This window comes from Meles meles, chromosome 18, assembly GCF_922984935.1.
Source record: "Meles meles chromosome 18, mMelMel3.1 paternal haplotype, whole genome shotgun sequence".
NCBI classification, from domain to species: domain Eukaryota; kingdom Metazoa; phylum Chordata; class Mammalia; order Carnivora; family Mustelidae; genus Meles; species Meles meles.
Window position 1 is genome coordinate 61,034,121 of NC_060083.1, and position 19,473 is coordinate 61,053,593.

A 19,473-nucleotide genomic window follows, 5' to 3' on the forward strand; every position below is an offset into this window, starting at 1 on the left:
CAGAGTTCTGGAGAAGTAGGCTCCCCCTGAGCAGGGAGCCTGATGATGACCCTGGGATCCTGACCCGAGAGGAACTGAGCCACCCGGACGCCCCGGCTTGCGCACTGCTGATACCACGACCAGGGCCAAGCACATCCTTGCAGGGAGCACGTAACCGACTTCCTTGGGATACCTGGATGGACCGGGGACGTGGAATGTTCTGCCTCCGGTGTATCCAAACCCTTGAGCCCTCACAACACTCTCCTGGGCCAAGACAAGTAGGATGTGACGATCTCCCACCGCTCTCCCAGTTCCCAAGTCTCAGTCCCAGTGGGTCGTCCGGGAACCCCATGTGTCGGAGCCCATCTCTCCCCCACCGCCTCTCCCCCTTCAGGATCCTGCAACGTCTTCCTTTTGAAGATCAGCTATAGGAGGTGCTCTCGGCTCCACGGACGCGCGGCCCTCGGGTCGCAGAACCGTACGCTCGGGGGCCGGCCCAGCGCACCTGTCCCCGAATCTGGGTGCTGGGCGTGACCTGGCGGGCGCGAGGCCAGCACGCCCAGGAGCGCCTGGTGGGGCGGGGCGGGAGGGAGAGGAGCGGCTCAGCCCGCTGCGCCTGCGCCCTGCGCGCCGCCCGCTCACCTGCGCGCGCCCCGCCCCCTCCCCGTGTTCGCGAGCGCCGCTGTCAATAAAGTTCTTGCGCGCCGGAAGCGGAAGCGCCGAGTCTCCATGGCGGCGGCGACGGCGGCGGCGGGGCCGGTGCTCTGGAGGCGGCTGCTGGGCCTGCTGCCTGGCCGCCCCGGGCTGGCCGCGCTCCTGGGGCGCCTGTCCGACCGCCTGGGCAGGAACCGGGACCGCCGGCGCAGGAGGTGAGAGGCGGCCGGGCCTGCCGCGGCGGGGGGGGGGGGGGCGGCCGCAGCCCTGCCTCCCTTCGGCGCCAGGCGTGCGCTCACGCGGGGGGCGGGGGGGGGGGCGGAACCGAGCGCGAGCTCCCCGGTGCCCCGGGCGGCGGGCGTTGGAGGGTCTGGTCGCGGGAGACGCCGCTCGCGATCTGAGGGGGTCTGTGCCTCGCGCGGTGGTGGCTGCGGCTTGGCTCGGCCCGGGTGCACGAGCCCCGCCGCGGTCTGTGCGTGCGGCGCTTCGCGCATCCTGCGGGAGAGGGCTGTGAAGCAATCCCGAGTCAGGGGCTCTCGGGCCGGGGAGGAGGAACCACTCGGAACCCCCTTCACACTTTCCAAAGGGCCCGTGTTCTGGAAAAGTACTGAAGTGAGTTATGTAAGTGGGGGAGGAGGCTCTGAGCCGTTTATTCAGGCAGTGGTCTTTCAGAGTCAACATTGGCCAAGCGCATCTGACCTAAGAGGCCTGTTGGCATTGCTAACGTTACGGGGAAAAAAAGGTCTCTTGTGTGCAAGTGGTTCTCTTATCAGAGAGACTCAAGTCTTACACTTGACCCTTTATTTATTTTTTTAAAGATTTTATTTATTTGGCAGGCAGAGATCCCAAGTAGGCAGAGAGGCAGGCAGGTGGGGGGGGGGAGCAGGCTCCCCGCTGAGCAGAGAGCCCGATTAGGGGCTGGATCCCAGGACCCTGGGATCATGACCTGAGCTGGAGGCAGAGGCTTTAACCCACTGAGCCACCCAGGTACCTCTACACTTGACCCTTTAACGGGGAAAAAAAAATTAGAGGTGCGTCCTTTAGAAGAGTTTTCATTATCTCAGATTTTATCTGTGCTGCTTGGGTGCGGTGGGATGTCCTGGCTTCCCTGCGCAGATCTGTGGTCCAGGCGTGCGGGCGGTTTCTGCTTATGGGAAGGAGCTTGAGTTACGCCGAGTAACAGTGGATGATTTTCAGCCCAACTTCAACTTTGGTTCAGGGTAACTTTTCAGTGATAGCATCAGTATGGAGCCCTTGCTGATGAGAATGGCTTTAAGTTTCCTATCGCCCAACCCCGGTGGGGCTGGGGCCGGGGACGTGGTGGCCTCTGCGTTTTCCGTAGTTGGTGCTTAGCCAAGACCTGGCCATCGCAGTGGGTGGTGAGATCAGATGACTTCTACGTCTTGGCATCAGACCACCGGGAAATTTGGTTTAAGGTTTCAAGAAGTGTTCTCTCCTCAAAGATGAGGTGTTCAGGCAATTTTGTCATTTCCCTGTATGTGTTTAAACGATGCGGAAAAACAATTCATTGTTCATTGTTTAACGTTGAAATCGACTGCTAAGGGATGTTGGGGGCAGTCTGCACAAATTCTTTTGAAAAAGTCGTTTCTCTTGAGTGTCTTTTTCCGGTGGTAGTGGGGAGAGGAGCAGTGTGGCAGTGGGAGTAGTCCAAAGTGACCCCCCAAAGTCCTTTTTGTAAATGGATGCTGTAGGTGTGGCACCATATTTCTTTTGAAATAGAGAGAGTGTTGTATAACAATTACACCAGAAACTCACTTAAAGAAACATAAGTTTTGTGGGTTTTTTTAGTTATTTTTAATTTAAATTCTGTTAGCCGACATATAGTACATCATTAGTTTTTGATGTATTGTTCATTGATAGTTGCTTGTAACACCCAGTGCTCATCACATCACGTGCCCTCCTTAATGCCCATCATCCAGTGCCCTCACCCCCCCACCAAGTTTTTTTATTTTTAATAAAATTTTTTAAAAGATTTTATTTGTTTATCTGACAGAGATCACAAGCAGGCAGAGAGGCAGACAGGGGGAGAGGGAGAAGCAGGCTCCCTGCTGAGCAGAGATCCCGATGTGGGGCTCGATCCCAGGACCTGGGATCATGACCTGAGCCGAAGGCAGAGGCTTTAACCCGCTGAGCCATCCAAGCGCCCCAAGTTTTATGTTTTAAAGAAATTTGTGGGGGCGCCTGGGTGGCTCAGTTAGTTAAATGTCTGCCTTCAGCTCAGGTCATGATCCCAGGGTCCTGGGATCGAGTCCCACATCGGGCTCTCTGCTCAGCGGGGCGTCTGCTTCTCCCTTTACCCCTCCCTCCCCTGCTTGTGCACGCTCTGTCTCTCTCTCTCTCAAAAACAAATAAAATCTTTTATAAAAATAAATAAATTTGTGTTTTATAATCCGTAAAATGCTTTGCTAGGACTGAAGATAAGTGCTTTGACCGGTGTTGTTACAACGCTGTAGCTTTCTGACCTTTTTTTTTTTTCCTCTTGCCTTATTCAGTTCGCAGATTTTCCCGACTCTGTGGCCTTGGTGTTTGGGGTTTCTCTGGTCTGTATGGCCACTCATCCTATATTGGCTGCTGACTTTCGTTTCTCCCCCAAAATATCTCACAACCCCTCATTCCCCGAATGGTGTGGTTTCTTGTAACTCTGATTGTTGATTCATTGATAATAGTTCTGTGTAGTCATGAGCTTAGACTTTGTCAGATTTTAGCCTGCCGATCTGACTCACCTGTTGGAGTGCCTCTTAAACCCTCGTGGCTAACGAGGGCTGGAGGGAGGGTGGTTTCTTTGTTAGTTACAGAGACAGCCACGGTGACAGAGAATGCTACTTAAAATTACTTCCAATTAGTGGTCGAGAAATACTGTTGGGTCTGATGTCATAGTGGCAGGTCGGTGTACCCCAGTTCAGCTTGTTAGTAGTTTCCACTCTGAGGGACCACCAGATTTCCAGAAGCTGCTTCTTTGAACTTCGCGACACTTCGTTAGAGTTTAGTAGAACTGTCTCCTGGCTTATTTGTAGCAGTAGAGTGGGTGGGAGGGGGATATTTAAAATCAAAGCATAAATTTCCCCAGATAATTCAGATTCTCATCTTACAGGGGATAGGAATAAGAGTTACAATGGATGTTTAAATTGTAGCTTTATTTTTCTTTTTTTAAGATTTTATTTATTTATTTGACAGCGGGAGAGTGTGGGTGCATACGCAGGGAGAGTGGCAGGCAGAGGGAGAAGGAGAAGCCGACTCCCTGTCGAGCAAGGAGCCTGATGTGGGACTGGATCCCAGGGTCCTGGTCATGACCTGAGCCGAAGGCAGATGCTTAGCCGACTGAGGCACCCAGGCGTCCCGAATTGTAGCTTTGTTGAGTTCATATTAACGCATTGCAGCTGGTGATGAATTAGGCTGGCTCAGTCCGTTGCGTGCTCCTAGAGGGAGAGCAGCAAGCCTGGGGTTAAAGTGTTCTGGTAGATAATCCACTTGTAAACATGTCATCTGATTCATGTAAACGAGTTCTTCTCAAGGCTGCTGGGAAGTCTGGCTGGTCAAAGCCTTTGGGTTAGTAGAATATGTGACTGATTCTCGTCAGGCACTTTGCTTTGCCCGCTCCTTGGGCCACCCCGAGGTGTATTGTGGGTTATGTTCTCTTTTTTGACCCCTGGATGTGATCGACTTCCTTTTGGGCAAGTCAAGAGGACAGTCATCTGGTCAGCATATAGTCAGATACTGGCAGCCTGGCCTCCCATGCTGGGCTTGTGGGAGAGCAGCGGCCGCTGGTCTTCTGTAACCTACGGGAATTCACACTCACTTCCCTTTCTTGGACTTGGGGGTTGCGTTAGTCGGGAAGGGCCGCCTGCCGCCGGGGACGCAGGAAGTACACGGCTCCTTCGCGTAGTTTGTGTGCTTCTCAGGAAGTGTGTGACTGTTGCTCTTTTCTCCTTAGCTCACTTTCTGACGTTTAAGTGTGCATGAGTGAGGGGGGGAGGGTAGGTTTTTCTTAAAAAGTAGTTTCTGAAAATACTGCAATCCACAGAACTTAGTTTCTTTTAAGAACTCTTTTTTCATCATTTTGTACAGATTTGGATGAGACCCAAGCCACAGAGCTTGTACCACGAATCTTATCTTACAGTTCCAGAAGAGCTCGTGGACTCAGAGCATATGGGAGCCCGTAGTGGGGGCCACTTAGTTAATGTCCGGAGTATGGCACAGGACAGAGGGTAGAACTTCTGGACTGTCTGTCTGTTCTGTTGCGCTCTGTTCTCTCACGTCACCGCGTTCTTGTTCAGAGCCCCCGGTGCCTCCTTTAGGAAAGACCCTGAGAGGTTGGTTGGTCAGCTTACTTGATTTACTTTTACTTTTTTTCCCCCACTGGGTGGTGGGGGACAGTCTGCAGCCCCTGGGGTCAGATCTGAGGCAGAGGCCTTGGAGGGGACATGTAAAGGTCAAGTGTAGACCTGGGTGTAATTCTCAGTATTTGCTTTTCTAGTTCTTCTTCTTCATTTTTTTTTGTTTGTTTTTTTTTGTTTTTGTTAAGAGAGGGAGTAGTAAGTGGGCAGAGAGAGAGAGAGAGAGAATCTGAACCAGGCTCCCCACGCAGCACAGAGCCTGACATGGGGCTTGAGCTCACCAGCCTGAGATCACGACCTGAGCTGAAGTCAAGGGTCAGATGTTTCACTGATGGAGCCCCCCTGGCACCCCGCCGTGCTCTGCTGGCATCTCGCCACTGGTCACGGAACTCCGGAACTCCGCTGGACCTCCAGGCACATTGTTGCACATCCAGACAGAGGAAAAATACAAGGTGTGCCAGTCTTTTTCCATGGAGCACACGCAACTTTAAATGTTTGGTGAAATGGAAAACTATCTCCCCACAAAAAGGAGAAACGCCTCTCTCTCCCCTGAGGCCCCGTGTCAGTAGCTGCATTTGGTTGTGTCTCAGTGGATCTTCTGCTCAGTTTCTGAGTGACGGATTATTCTGAACTCAAGTCCCACTGCCATCCCTTGCCCGGCAGGAGGGACGGGCTGCCCTGTCACACCCAGGAATGCCCTGCAGGCCAGCTAGGCTTCCTCAGTCTTCATGTAGTGGCTGGCCACTCCCCCTCTGCCCCCGCAGTCCATGGGCTCAGGGACAAGAGCCCCTTAGTCTGGCGGTTCAGATGTGGATCTCTCTTAGAGATGGTGGGAAGAAACTTCCCTCCTCTCTGCCCCTCCCTCGCTTCACGCTCCCTGTGCCCTTTTAGAGTCGCCCCGAAGCCTTCCCCTCACCCCTCCTGCACAGGTCTCTCTGGGTAGGGAGGGCCCAGGTCAGGGGTCAGACCCAGCCTGCTGCCCAGGGCAGGCACTTTACAGATTCCACGGGAAGCCTTAAATCTCGAGGCTGAACTTGTACCCAAAGTCAGTTGTCCCGTGGGTGGCCAGAGCCTGCCCTTCCCAGAGCCCGCTGGTTCCTTTCACCGTTGGAACTGTCGGCTGGGGACTGGTTTGCGTTGTCTGCTGTTGCTGCCTGTGCCGCCGGCCTGCCCGAGTGTCCCTGGGTGCTTGCCCTGGCCCTGTTCTCCAGACTTCCATGATATTCCTGAGTCAGCAGAAGCTGGCCGGGGTGGGGGGGGGGGCTTCCTCTTCTATCTGGTCCCGCCCCCCGCCTCTTCTTTGTAACTAGAAACCGGAGCTGGATGGTCCTGGAAAGATGATTCAGGGGAGTTCAGGTCTGGGTGTGGAAATTGTGCGTGTGCCGGCTTAGTTCTCTGAATGGCGCGTGTGACCCGGCTCTGCTCTTTTGGTGAAGGAACCGCAGCTCCTCAGATCTCTCGGGGCTTGGGCTCCTGACCTGGGACGTGTGGTTTCTTAGTAAGCCTTCCTGGGGTGAGGGGACTTGCCTGTGCAGGTGGTCGCCCGTGGAGAGCGGGGTGACTGCGCCGTGCGGGTGCTGCTAGCCCCGGGAGCAACCTTTTCTGGGGAGATTCCCAGGAGTTGGCTTGTGGAAAGTGGGAACGAACCCCCCCGCCCCGGGCTTCTGGCTGAGGTGAAAGAGAAAAGCCCCTGAGCAGACTTGGGCTTGGCTGCTTCTGCCCCTGCAGAGGCACTCCAGTTAGATTCGAGCATCCCGCGTCCAGGTGTGGTCTCCCCCATGCCCGAGCCGTCACCGGGGGGACTTTCTCAGAGCGCCTTCCTCTTGGGGTGTCTGGAACTGCCGCTTGAGGGCTGGGTCTCCCCCTCCCGGACTCCCTGCACCTAATTGGCTTTCAGCCCCTTCTCCTCTCTAGCAAAAATAAACCTGCCAGCACGCGGATTAAACAGGAAGCCAGCATGAAAAAGCCCTCAACACGTCTTGGACGGAGGCCCTGGTGGAGCCTTCCCGGGGAGAGCTGCCTGGCAGGTTCGAGGCTTGCCCGCGGTGGCCCGGGGCCCTGAGCCCTGAGCCCGGCCCACCCGAGCCTGCCCGCTGCCTCTCCAGCCGGGACCGGGCTAACGGTGGGCCCCGGGCGCCTGCGTCCTCTGGACTGGCTGCGGACAGCCTCCGGGCTTTCCCGCGGGTGGTGATGCTTGGCGGCGCCTGCGGCTCACGTTGGCCCAGCCCCCTCCTTGCCTGGAGCAACCCCTCCGAGCGCCCTGCCTGACCCTCCGCGGAGAGGGTGTCCTCAGGCCTCCCCCGGGGGCTCAGCACCACCAGCTCCCCTTTGCCGTGACTCCGGACACACGTGCTGCACAGTTCACGGTGGCCCTTTCCGGCTGGTGTCGCTCTCAGATGGTCTCAGATGTGCAGTGAGCCTGCGAGGCCACCAGGTTTGTTGGGCGGCGGCGCGGCTGCTCGTCCCTTGTGCATCCCCACGTAGGCCGGAACAGCGCTCACACGGTGCCTGGGGTCGCAGCCCGAGCCGGCATTTGCCCTCTCTGGGTCGCCATGTGGCGGGAGTGTGTCTCCACGGCTTCCTTTCAGGGAGTCGATGGGAGTCTCCTGGCCCAGGGGAAGGACGCAGGGACGGACGGCGGGGCGGGGCGGGGGTGCTAGCGGTCACTCTGGGCTGAGAGAGGCTACGTGCTGCGAGGCTGGGAGACCTGTCGGTGTGGCGCTGCCGTGGGCTTTTCCACCTCAAACAGACCATGTCTAATTAATGAAAATTAGGCTTTAGGCCCCCTCTGGGGCTTCAGGTGGATGAGTGTCATGCAGACTTTCCCACTGTCTCGTGGTTTTCTACTGGACTGAAGGATCTTTCCCTCTCCTCCTGGAAGTTAGCTTTGCGCGCGGCGGGAGTAAGGCCTACGGTTGGGGAAATCGAGGCAGCAATCCCTAGATTTCTCATCTAAGCCTTTCCCCGGCCCGCTGCTGCTCGTCAGCTGGAAGCCGGAGGACCTTAGCAAGCTGGTACCCCCCGAGTGCCGTCACCCCCCTCTCTGAGACAGCGGGAAAGCTCCGCTCTCCCCACTCTGCACCAAGGGCCCCAGGCCAGCCCCCGACTTCCCGGGATCTACAGAGCTGCTACCTCCCCCCCCCCCCCCCCCCCCCCCCCCCCCCCCGTTGACTAAAGTTTTCTTGGCAGTGAGTCGGCTGGGACAGACCAGTGGGCTTTCTGGGAAGCACAGCTGTGGGCCATCTGGCGTCTGTGCAGGGCCGTTGGCGCGCCCTGGGAAGATTCAGCGCTTTATCATGAAGCAAGTGAATGAAGTCATGTTCCTGGAATCTGACCCTTCAGGCCTTGGGGTGTTCATGTGCCTTTCCCCAGAGCCCCCCTTGGAGCGGCAGTAGAAGGGCACGCGGTGCAGAGGATTTTCCTGCTGCTGTTTGCTGGACTTGAGAATAGGGCCCGGCTTGTGTGCGGCTCTGGGCGTGGGGCCCCTCCCTGGGCCTCGTGGAGGGGGCAGGCGGCAGACCTGTGCTTCCGTGGGCAGGACCTCGGTTGCTGCTGTCTCTGCTGCAGTGGAGGGGGGCCGGCCGGTGGGGGCCGGGGGCGCGGCTGCATGTGCTGTGAGCCCCGAGGAAGACGTCCGCTGCCGAGATGGCCCCCCAGGCTCCTCCTGCTCCGCCCCTCACTCCACAGCGGAGGATTCAAGAGAAAATTTAGTTTTTCTGGGTCCTTCCCTAAATAAAAGCCTCGTTCCTCTCCGTAGCCCTGCATTGCAGGGGGTACCCTCACCCACACTCGCCCAGGCTCCAGGCCGTCGCCAGCAGCCTTCTGCAGGCCAGGTTGGCAGGGCCCGCTGGTGTCAGCCCGCGGTGGTTTCTGGGTGGTTTCTCGCGGCCACTCTAGACTGGGAGCTGTGTGGAACCAACTGCCAGTTGGGCTTTCTCTGGGCATTGGCACTTCTCAGGTTGCTCAGCTAGTAGGGGCTGAAGGAAGAGCACCTTTGCAGAGTTTGACTTGGGCTCACTTAAAATGGTCTAGAGAATCCGGAATTGGTTAAAAAAAATTCCCATCCGCCTCATGTGCGTGGCCCCCCCTAGCTGAGAGAGACTTGCGAGGAAGTGTTTGAGAAGTGTGACCCTTTCCGTGTCTCTTTAACCAGGTCGCCATGGCTGCTCTTGGCTCCTTTGCTGTCTCCAGCTGTCCCCCAGGTCACCTCCCCACCTTGCTGCCTGTGTCCAGAGGGTGTGCACAGGTTCCAGTGGATCCGAAACCTGGTCCCAGAGTTTGGGGTCTCCAGTTCCCACGTCAGGGTGCTTTCATCCCCGGCCGAGTTTTTCGAGCTCATGAAGGTAAGTTGTGTTCACAGGAGAGAGGGACGGACGCTTGAGATACAGGCTTGCAGGCGTGAGGATGAATGAGTCCTGAGCAGAAGTACCTTCCGTTCTGGAAGTTTCTGACGGCTGCTCGGCTTCTTGCCATGGGTTCTTCTCCCTGTTAGGTTTTCAGGCTCATAAATGCTTGGGTTGTGCCATCATCAGAGGCTCCCGTGCGTGGCTAACGTCTCAGGTAGCTCAGGGTGGGTGCGCAGTGATTTTGATTCTTATGGACAGATTGATTCCATCGGTTCCTTCGGAAGGGAGGTTAGTGAGGGCATGTGGGCGCCCTCGCTAACGATGTCACAGCACGACAGACCCTTCCCCGGAAATATCCCCAGGACACAGTGGTGTCTTCTTGGTAGGCAGGGTGTACCAGGGGAAAACTCAGCTGTGACTCGTGGGTGAGACTTGATGTGTAGGAAGTGGCTGGACTTCCCGGTCACTGGAGAATGTGGACACCTGATTTTAGGCCTTGCGATCCCTGTTCTTTCCTGGGACTGTGTCTGAAGTCTGGGCCTCTCTGTCCAGGCAGAGATGCCTTTGCTTTTGGGGGCTTGAGCTTGCAGTGCTCAGCTGTTCGTGGCCCATCTCGTTACTCCAGGTGAGACTGCGGATTGGAATAAATCATTTGAAGCTGATTAGTTTTTATTTCTTAAAATTTTTATTTATTTATTTTTAAAGATTTTATTTATTTATTTGACAGAGAGAGAGATCACAAGTAGTCAGAGAGGCAGGCAGAGAGAGAGGAGGAAGCAGGCTTCCCGCTGAGCAGAGAGCCTGATGCAGGGCTCGATCCCAGGACCCTGAGATCATGACCTAAGCCAAAGGCAGAGGCTTTAACCCACCGAGATACCCAAGTGCCCCTGATTAATTTTTATTAACACGAATCCTCTGGGTTCAAATTAGCAGTGATGTTAGAATTAAGGTAGGATGAGGTCAGACAGGCGGAACGGTGGTAGATAGTGGGAAATACATGTAGAAATTAATTTTCCTACAGAATAAACTCTACTCCATTTGGATACTTGTACTTTTTCCTTTTGGCCTCTTGTTCTGTAGATCCACACACAGCTTGATTTCTGACTGGCTCCTTCCACAGTGCATTCTGTGTGTGTGTGTGTGTGTGTGTGTGTGTGTGTGTGTGTACGTGCTCACGCCGCTTCCCTGCGCTGCTCATCGGTCCTGGCACCTTTGTGGAGAAGGAGTGTTAAGGTGCTTTGCTCTTTGTTCCTACTTGGTTCGGTTCGGCTGGAAGAAACAGGTTTTGCAGAGGCTGTTCTTTGTGTTCTAGTCAACTTGGGGTTGAAGGACTGGCTGAGTCTCGGCGTGGCCATCCCCTGGCTGAGCACCTGCCTGGGCGGGGCCGTGGGGGACAGGAAGGGCCCCAGGGCTTGGCCCAGCAAGCTGGGAGGAAGCCCTGATCTTGCCCTTTGAACCAGTCCCGGGCAGACTCTGGTCAGGATTGCGTGGTATGTGTGTCTTCCCTGGCCCCACAGAGCGGCCTTGCTCCCTGAGAGGAGGGTGCAGCCTGCCGTCTGCCTGGCCTGCGAGCCCTCGTGCCAGCGCCTGAGCCGAGGTGCCTCCGCTTGAGTCACTGTTCGCTCTGCGTAACCGTGTTCCCTGCCAGCCTCCGCCTCCCAAACAACTAAGCAGAGGAGATGGTGAACGTGGGGCATTATCTTGTGCTTTCCTGGCCTGCAGGCCTCCTGCCAGTGTGCTTGTGTGTTTCTGTGGTCGGGTGCCCCTCCCATGCTGGCCATGCGGGCTGTAGGTGCCCCATCCCTCCTGGGTCGAAAGCAGGCGTGTGCCTGCTTCCTGCCTCCCTCCTCCCGCAAGGCCTGGCCCTCCCGCCTCTCCTTCCGGAGCCTGACCTTCGGCACACCACCCACCGTTCTGCGAACCCCCCACCCCCGCCCCGCCAGTGGGGCGGGGTGCTTTGAGCTCTGGAGGGCACTGTGGTTCCCCACGCTGGAGCAGGTCTGGAGAGAGCACTCGGCCTGTTTGGACTGAGGTGACAGTCATCTCTGAGTGCTGGTCTGTTCTGTACTTGTGCTGGGGACCCATCTGCGCGTCAGAGGGAATACGTGCCCGCTCATCGTGAAGCCCAGCCGTGTAGGTGCGGACGGGGGCAGAGCAGCACGTGCCTTGGCTCCCACGCTCCCCTCCGCTGCCCCTTAGGGACGTGCTCTTGTGCCCTGCACGTGCCCCACGTGCACTGGCCCCCCTCCACACCCCCCCGGGGTCGTGAATGGGCTGTGGTCTGCGCCCAGGGCAGCTATGGCTTCCGTCCCCGCAGTACGTTGGACATTGTGTCAGGTCGCTGTCACACGCCGCCTTCATTCTTTTGACGGCTGTGTCATGGTTCCTATAGTTAGGTCATGTCTCTCAGGGGGAGTATTTTTTTTTTTTTTTTATTTGACAGAGAGAGATCACAAGTTGAGAGGCAGGCAGAGAGAGAGAGAGAGGGAAGCAGGCTCCCTGCTGAGCAGAGAGCCCGATGCGGGACTCGATCCCAGGACCCCGAGATCATGACCTGAGCCGAAGGCAGCGGCTTAACCCACTGAGCCACCCAGGCGCCCCGGGAGTATTTTTTTTTTAAGATTTTAAAAAATTTATTTACTTGACAGAGAGCATAAGCAGGGGGAGCAACAGAGGGAGACAGAGAAGCGGGCTCCCCCCTGAGCAGGGAGCCCGATGCAGGGCTCGATCCCAGGACCCATGAGATCATGACCTGAGCCGAAGGCAGACGCTGAATGACTGAGTCTCCCAGGGGCCCCTCAGGGGGAGTATTTTAAATTAGGATCGTGGGTCCTTATTTGGGCGGTTACTATTAGCGTGGGGCTCGCTTCAGATGGCAGAGCCGGGCCTGGAGCGTTATTTGTTTGGTGTCCTCCGTGAGCTGTGGAAGTGACTGTGACTTGTTTCTCGTTCAGGGCCAGATCAACGTGGCCAAGAGACGCGTGGTGATGGCGTCACTCTACCTGGGGACAGGTCCTCTGGAACAGGAACTGGTAAGATTGGAGGTGGGGTGGTCCCCACGGCAGCAGTGCCTTGCCTGCTCCCCCTGGCTGCGTGGTGCCCTGGGATCGGGGTCGAGCCGTCCTGTCCTGCTGGGGGTCAGCCCAGTCAGGAGGGCCGGTGAGGAGTGTGGGGCGGGTACTCATCCTTGCCCACAGGTCCTCTGCACCCTGCACCACGGTTCCGAGGCTGCTCTGTGTGCTGGTCTGGGACTTGGTGAAATGGCCTGCTGCCCGTTTCTGTATGGCCTGTGGGTAACAGTGGTCTTTGCATTTTCAGATGACTGGAAAAAAGTCGAAAGAAGGAGATTATTTGTGACACGGAGAAGCCTGTGCAATTCAGATTTCTGTGTCCATAGGTGAAGCTTTACTGGGACACAGCTGTGCTTGCTCAAAAACGTGTTGTCTGTAGCCGCTCTCTGGCTGCAGCGGCGGAACTCAGTAGCTGTGACAGAGACTGTCTGGTTCCCCAGGCCCAGGGTGTTTACTGCCTGGCCCTTTGCGGAGCAGATTTTCTGGCCCTGTTCTAGACAAATGGACCAAAGCGCAGGTCGGGCTGGGGTCAGGTGCCAGGTCTGTGGCCTGCCTTGGTCCACCTGGACTTGGCGTTACACCACACTTGTCACCTGCGGGGAGATGGGCAGGATGGGAAGGAGCAGAAACCACGGGTTAGCACAGGGCGTGCTTCCTGCGGTGGGAGTCCAGCACGTGGTTGGTGCGCAGGTGCCGTCTGTGGGCTGACTTCACGCGAGCAGGAGTGAGATCGTTCTGTTGTCATCTTCGGATGGCTTTCCACTCGGACTGTGAAATGGGCCTGGCGCCCACAGTGTTTTCTCTGGGTTCCTCCTTGTCTGGAAACCCACAGGTAGGAGCTGGGAGGGCAGGAATGGGACGGTGGGTCAGCAGAAGCACTTCTGTCCTTTCCTGCCTCTCCGCCCCGCCCTGGGAGGTCTCCTTCTGTCTTCAGGACATACTTTTACTGCAAGCTTGGGAAGCCTGTTTGTTCTTCTGCGAGAATATCATGTCAAGCCCATGGAGAGTGGCCAGGGGGCAGGTTTTGTCTTGGATTCACTGGTTCAGCAAATATTTACCAAGTGCTGTCCGTGTGTAGGCACTGTTTGCTGTCTGTGTCTGTGGGGATTGTCTGTTGTAACGTGTGAGAGCTCGTGGCTTAGCCTTTCCCAGAGTGGCAAGGTCTGGACTGCTTGGGCAGTGTGTCCAACCCACAGACATGCTCTCCCTGAGAGGCCTGGCTGGATGAGGGAGCTGGGTGGCACCTTCTGGTTACTGTTACTGGTCTCAGAAGAAGTCTCATGGTGCAGATGTGTGTTCCAAAAGGACGTGTGTGTGTGGGGGGGGGCGGGGTTGGTTACCTGGCAAGTTGATCCTTTTTTTTTTTTGAAGTAAGCTCCATACCTACCGTGGAGCCCAATGTGGGGCTTGAACTTGAACTTCACAATCCTGAGATCGAGACCTGAGCTGACAACCAACAGTCAGATGCTTCACTGACTGGGCCACCCAGGTGCCCCTCCCTCTGTTCTCTTAATACATAATCATCTTTTTGGATCTTATACTTCTGTTCTTTTGGGGTTCTTTCCTTGGCAGGTAGATTGCCTGGAACACACTCTGGAAAAGTCACTCCAAGCCAAATTTTCTTCAGACCTCAAGGTGTCCATCCTCTTGGACTTCACACGGGGCTCAAGAGGTAGGTCTGGCGCACTCCCTGCCTGCTCTGACCTTTCCTCTTTCAGACTCTTGTTCGGTGTTACGCCCTTGTCCTGTCCCATCCCCATCCGTCCGTGTCCCTCCCCACCCCCACCCCCCGGCCCCCACAAAAGCCAGGATGTTCGAAGACCACCTGGACTGCCTGGCTGCCCGTCAGCATTCCTTCTGTAGCAAGTGACTGGAAGCCCAAAGAAAAACACCTTGGGCAAAAAGAGGCTATCTTCGACTCCTGGGATTGACGTGCTTTGGGTGGGTCATGATCTGGGGGTTTGGCTGGTTACCAAGACCCATCTGCTGGCCCTCCTTCTTTTGGGCTGGCTTTATTCTCAGGCTCCATGTGGTGACCTCTGAGAGCCCCAGGCCCATCTGGCCATGACATTTTATCCATTGAAAGACGGTCTGCTACCCGAGTGGCCTGCCACGGGCCATGCACCGGGGCTCTGCATGTGCCAGCTGGTCCAGTCCAGTCCTGGATGTCTTCCTCTGGAGTTGGGGCAAGGGTTCAGGGTGGGTAGAGCCATTATTACCCAGAGTAGGAACACCAAGAGTAGAATCATGTGGTACCCCTAGGAGGACAGGGGGTATGGTTCCCAGAGGAGGGCGAATGGTGCTGGTGTTAAAATGGCAGCTGTCTGCGGCCCCGAACGCCCCAGTCTTGTTCTGAGACATGTCCGTGTCCAGAGCAGAGTTTGGTCTGAGGCCCTCCGGCTGGCAACAGTGCCTGGGGTTCTGGCCAATTGGGATGGGTAGCGCAGGGAGATGGGGGCCTCTGGTAGGCGGCTCCTCCCTTCCAGGCTCCTCCCCTCCAGGCTCTCTGTCTTTTCTGGTGTGAATTGCCTGTTTTTCAAATTGCGCTCACCCCTGTGTTCAGGCAGAAAGAACTCCCGCACCATGCTGCTCCCGCTGCTGCAGAGGTTTCCAGAACAGGTCCGTGTCTCTCTGTTCCACACGCCTAACCTGCGCGGGCTTCTCCGGCTCCTGATCCCTGAGCGCTTCAACGAGACGATCGGCCTGCAGCACATTAAAGTGTACCTCTTTGACAACAATGTCATCTTGAGCGGGTGAGTAGGCTGCCTTGCCTCAAGGGCCTCCCCCTGGATACTGTCCAGGGTGGAAGTTCGTGGAACACAGAGAAGGAACGTCCGTCTCCTCAGGCCTTCAAGAATGTGGTCCTGTGTCTCTAGTCGTCATGCTGCCTCCGTGTCTTCACGACACCACATCTGCTGTGGCTACTGGAAGCCCACAGGGTGCTCAGAAGGGAGCCCTGGCTTCTTGAGCACTTCCCGGGAGCTAGCCCCTCTTCGGAGCCTGGGTGTGCTGTCGCGTGTCATCCTCGCAGAGACCCGTGTAGTGTTTTCCTCACTTCGTGCGTGAGAGACTAGAGGGGGCGAACGACTTCCTCAGGCAGAGCCAGGAACACCGGAGAAACAAACCACTGGAGCCACCGTGGCCTCCTGGGTCCTTCTGATTCTGAACCCCGGGCCCTGGGGATGAGCCCTAGGGGGTAGTTAGCTTCGAGATTGTCATTCCTCTCCCAGCTCGTTGTCGCCTCAGGGATGGGGCTCCATGGCTCCCTCTTTTGTGGCGCCTCATGCCACTCAAGCCCCGTCTTGTGCGAGTGGCCGGGCTCGGGGTCGGCTGCCACCGTGGGATCCTGAGCCATTCGCCGCCCTGCCCCTCGCGAGTTCCCCGGCCCCGCTGCCGCGCCCTCTCCCGCCCCAGCCCTCACCCGCCTCTTTCCTCCCCGCAGCGCGAACCTGAGCGACTCATACTTCACCAACCGCCAGGACCGCTACGTGCTCTTGCAGGACTGCCCGGAGGTGGCGGACTTCTTCACGGAGCTGGTGGGCGCGGTGGGGGACGTGTCCCTGCAGCTGCAGGCGGACAACACGGTGCAGGTGTTGGAGGGGATGGTGCATCCTTACAAAGGTAGGGCGCGGGCTCTGCCGGCCTCCCAAGCTTGCGGGGGGCGGCTGGGGGCCCCGGGGGTGCACCTCTCGGAGCCTTGCCGCGTGCTGGCGGGACTTGGGTGACAGAGGCTCATTTTGCTTTCGTCTCTGGGGCCAGACCCAGGGGACTCACTGGCCACCGGTTGTGCTCTGTGGGTTCAGGGAAGGTGGGAGTGTGGGATTCGGCCTGGGCCTGGGGGAGGGAGCCAGAGGCCTGCCCCGCACTTACAGGAAGCAGCCTGCTAACTGCCTGCCCTCCCCAGGGCCATTTCCCCCCAGCCCTGAGTGGGGAGTTTGGGGGAGCTCGGAGGCTCTGTGGCTCTCAGCTCTGCTGAGGTCTGTGGCCTCCTGCCTGGAAAGTGAAATGGGAGAGCCCTTGGAAACAGGCAAACCCTGGCAGCTAGTGTTCCTGGGGGCATTTGCATTCCTGTGATTCCTGTGGCTTCTTGGTGGCCTTTGGGAAGGCCTGCTACTGAATTTGCAACAGTGGCAGCAATGTGGGGAGGGGTAGACCCTGACCGTATAAGGAGAAGAGCCCCTATCCTGGGTGCCGGAGGAAGCCTAGCCCTGGAGCCAGTCTGTGATCTGGGTGCCTGCCCTGCCTGCTGCCAGCCTGGACGCTCAGTTATTACTGTGATATTTTAAATTTTTATCAATAAAAAATTTGTGGAAATTTGCTTTTTCTCGTTATATGGGTGCCTTCATATTAGCCTCCGTTTTGCACTTTGGCTTGCAAAGCCCGATATACTCAATACCTGGTCCGTGCAGGAAGCACTGGCCAATCCCGGGTCTGACTCTTCAGGCCAGGCACGGATGTGCAGAGAAGTAGGCCCCACGGTCTGGGAAGGATGAGTCAGCGTGCTCGGGGGCAGGTAGGAGTGTCTGGGCCTGTGCACTTGTGCCCAGGGGACCTGAGCAGCTCGGAAGGAGTGAACGGATACAGGAGAGACTCGTGACACTCAGAAGGACAGCTTGAGACACAGTGGGGCTGGTGGCTGCCTCCTCCCCCATGGGCGCTGCTGTCAGGGAGCGTTTGCATAGGCCGTCCCTTCTCCTTGTCCCAGAGCCCACCCCCAGAGGCCCTCCCATGTGGTCCTGTCCTGTTCCTCTTTGATTCTAGCTCAGCCTTCCCCAAGGCTTGCTGTTTCCCCAGCGTCCCGGAGGGCCAGGTCTGGGCAGCACGGATGCTCTCCGCTCTCGTGTCCTCAGCGTTCCGTGAACTTCTGCTCTTCACCCGGCCCTGCTCCCGCTGTGCTTCTGGTTTGATCCTCGTTTCTCGGGCTGGATGCTGGCTCGTTAGTGCTCAGTCTGGTCGTCGGCTGTTAGCATTTATGGTCACTTCTCGTCCGTCCAGTGTGTCTGGGCAGCCGCGCGTCTGCAGTGTCTTGTGTAGACGCGCAGGAGGCCAGCCTGCCTGTCCACGTGCTGCGCCACTGTCCCGCCGTGTGGAGCCCGCTCGGCCCGCTGTTGTGCCCGCGCATTGTGGCTCACGCTCACAGGTGCCTTTATTGTTAAATCTTCTCACTGAGGAGCACGCCGAGCACCAGCCACGGGCGTGCAGTTCACATGCGTGTGCGTCGTGGGCCGGCTCCCGGGAGCCCCTCCGGTGCCTGTCGGGCGCTGCATCCCCAGGCTCCACTCCCTGGATTGGTCTCCCTCAAGTAGTGTGGGGTGTTTCTGAACTTGATAGGGCGACCGTCTGGCTCAGTTCCTAGAGCATGCGACTCTTGATCTCCGGGTTGTGACCCACGTTGGGTGTGGAGATGACTTATAAATCAAATCTTTAAAAAAAAAAACATTTTGTAAGTGTGACTGGTAGAGGCCATTTCACGTTTCCTCGCACAGGCTCCTCATGCCCTTGCCTTGGATATCGGTATCCACAGAGGAGCCTCGCCTGGGCCTGGGCTCCATCTGAGCGTGTCCGTAGGTGGTCGGTCGGGGCATCTGCGCTTGGCTGTCTGGTGCCATGTCCCCATGCAGGCAAGGGTTCAGAGCCTGCACTTCCCGCCCTCACCCTCCCCTCCCGTGTGTCCCTGCAGGTGACCGGGCCGCGTACTGCAGGGTGGCCAACAAGAGGGTGATGGATGTGATCAACTCCGCCAGGGTCCGCCAGCAAGTGCTGCACGCCCAGACCTTCCACGGCGACTCCCTCTTGACTCAGGAGGACGCAGCCGCCGCCGGGGACCGGAGGCCAGCCCCCGACACCTGGATTTACCCACTGATCCAGATGAAGCCCTTTGAGATCCAGATCGACGAGATCGTCACCGAGACCTTGCTGACAGAGGCTGAGCGAGGCGCCAGGGTCTACCTCACCACCGGCTACTTCAACCTGACCCAGGCCTACATGGACCTGGTCTTGGGCACGCGGGCTGAGTACCAGATCCTGCTGGCCTCCCCGGAGGTGAACGGCTTCTTCGGGGCCAAGGGGCTGGCGGGGGCCATCCCGGCCGCGTACGTGCACATCGAGCGGCAGTTCTTCCGTGAGCTGCGCAGCCTGGGCCAGCAGGAGCGCGTCCGGCTGCAGGAGTACTGGCGGAGGGGCTGGACGTTCCACGCCAAAGGTACGCGGGGCCGGCCCGGCTCCCTCGGCTCCTGTCCTCCCGGTGGCGGTGCGCGCCCGCCGCTCCTGTCTGAGAGTGTCCCCGCTGGGCAGGGTTCTCCCCCTTGTGCTCTCAGAACTTGACGCGGGTGGCTGGGCTGGCTGTTGCAGAAGGCGCGCGGGACTTCCGGGGGTGGAGAGGCGCAGGCCGTCGTCTCTGAGAGCGATTGTGGTCACTGTACCGGTCACTGTACCGGCTGTGGGTTCTTCCCGCCTCGGCCGTGCCCTTCTCAGGGACAGAGGGTGCGTTAGGGATGATTTATTTGCTATTAAACAGCCCGGTTTTTTAGTTTTTCTCTCCCCACTGTGGTTCTTTTTTCTCTCTGAATCCTCCACTTTTTTTAGCTGAGGAAGTCAAAGCCGTGTCTTTTTGTTCTGAGCCACATGGCGCTGCCCGTACGTGGGGCCTGGTCTGAACCGCCTGCGGATCTGACCCCCGCAGGCACTGGTGTGCGTTCCTGGGGCGGCCCATCTGTGCGTAATCGCAGGCCCGTGTGCTGAGACGGGGATGAGCGGCTTTAAAACCTTGTGCTGAGCAGAGGGCTTCTGCCCGCTGCCCCTCGCTGTTTCGGGGCACCTGCCTTGGGTGTGGTCGCTCCTTCCAGTGCTCCAGGGGCCGCACCACCAAGCTGCCTAGTCCTGTGTCTGAAGAAGGGTACCGACGCGGAGAGCCCCTGGCCACGAGTGGCAGACGTGGTTTTTCTGGCTTCTCGGTGGTGGTTGAGGCCTGTGCTGGAGCTGGAGTCTTGCGGAGGGGCTGATGGGGGAGGGGGTGGTGGTGTCTTGGTCTCTGGTCTGTGGCCCTGGGAGCCCCGGTTGTAGACAGCT

The 19,473-nt window shown here is 57.7% G+C and overlaps 1 protein-coding gene across 1 annotated transcript in view; it reads left to right on the forward strand.

The window, feature by feature from the left end:
• The first annotated feature begins 696 nt into the window (after window positions 1-696).
• Window positions 697-19,473, forward strand: part of PGS1 (phosphatidylglycerophosphate synthase 1) — a 35,362-nt gene continuing 16,585 nt past the window's right edge. Inside the window, exons 1-7 of the mRNA XM_045984412.1 lie at window positions 697-848; window positions 9,142-9,331; window positions 12,289-12,366; window positions 13,978-14,077; window positions 14,969-15,158; window positions 15,848-16,026; window positions 18,086-18,607. Of these exons, the coding sequence (XP_045840368.1) occupies window positions 709-848; window positions 9,142-9,331; window positions 12,289-12,366; window positions 13,978-14,077; window positions 14,969-15,158; window positions 15,848-16,026; window positions 18,086-18,607 (1,399 nt within the window). The 5' untranslated portion in view covers window positions 697-708. The remainder of the gene's footprint in view (window positions 849-9,141; window positions 9,332-12,288; window positions 12,367-13,977; window positions 14,078-14,968; window positions 15,159-15,847; window positions 16,027-18,085; window positions 18,608-19,473) is intronic.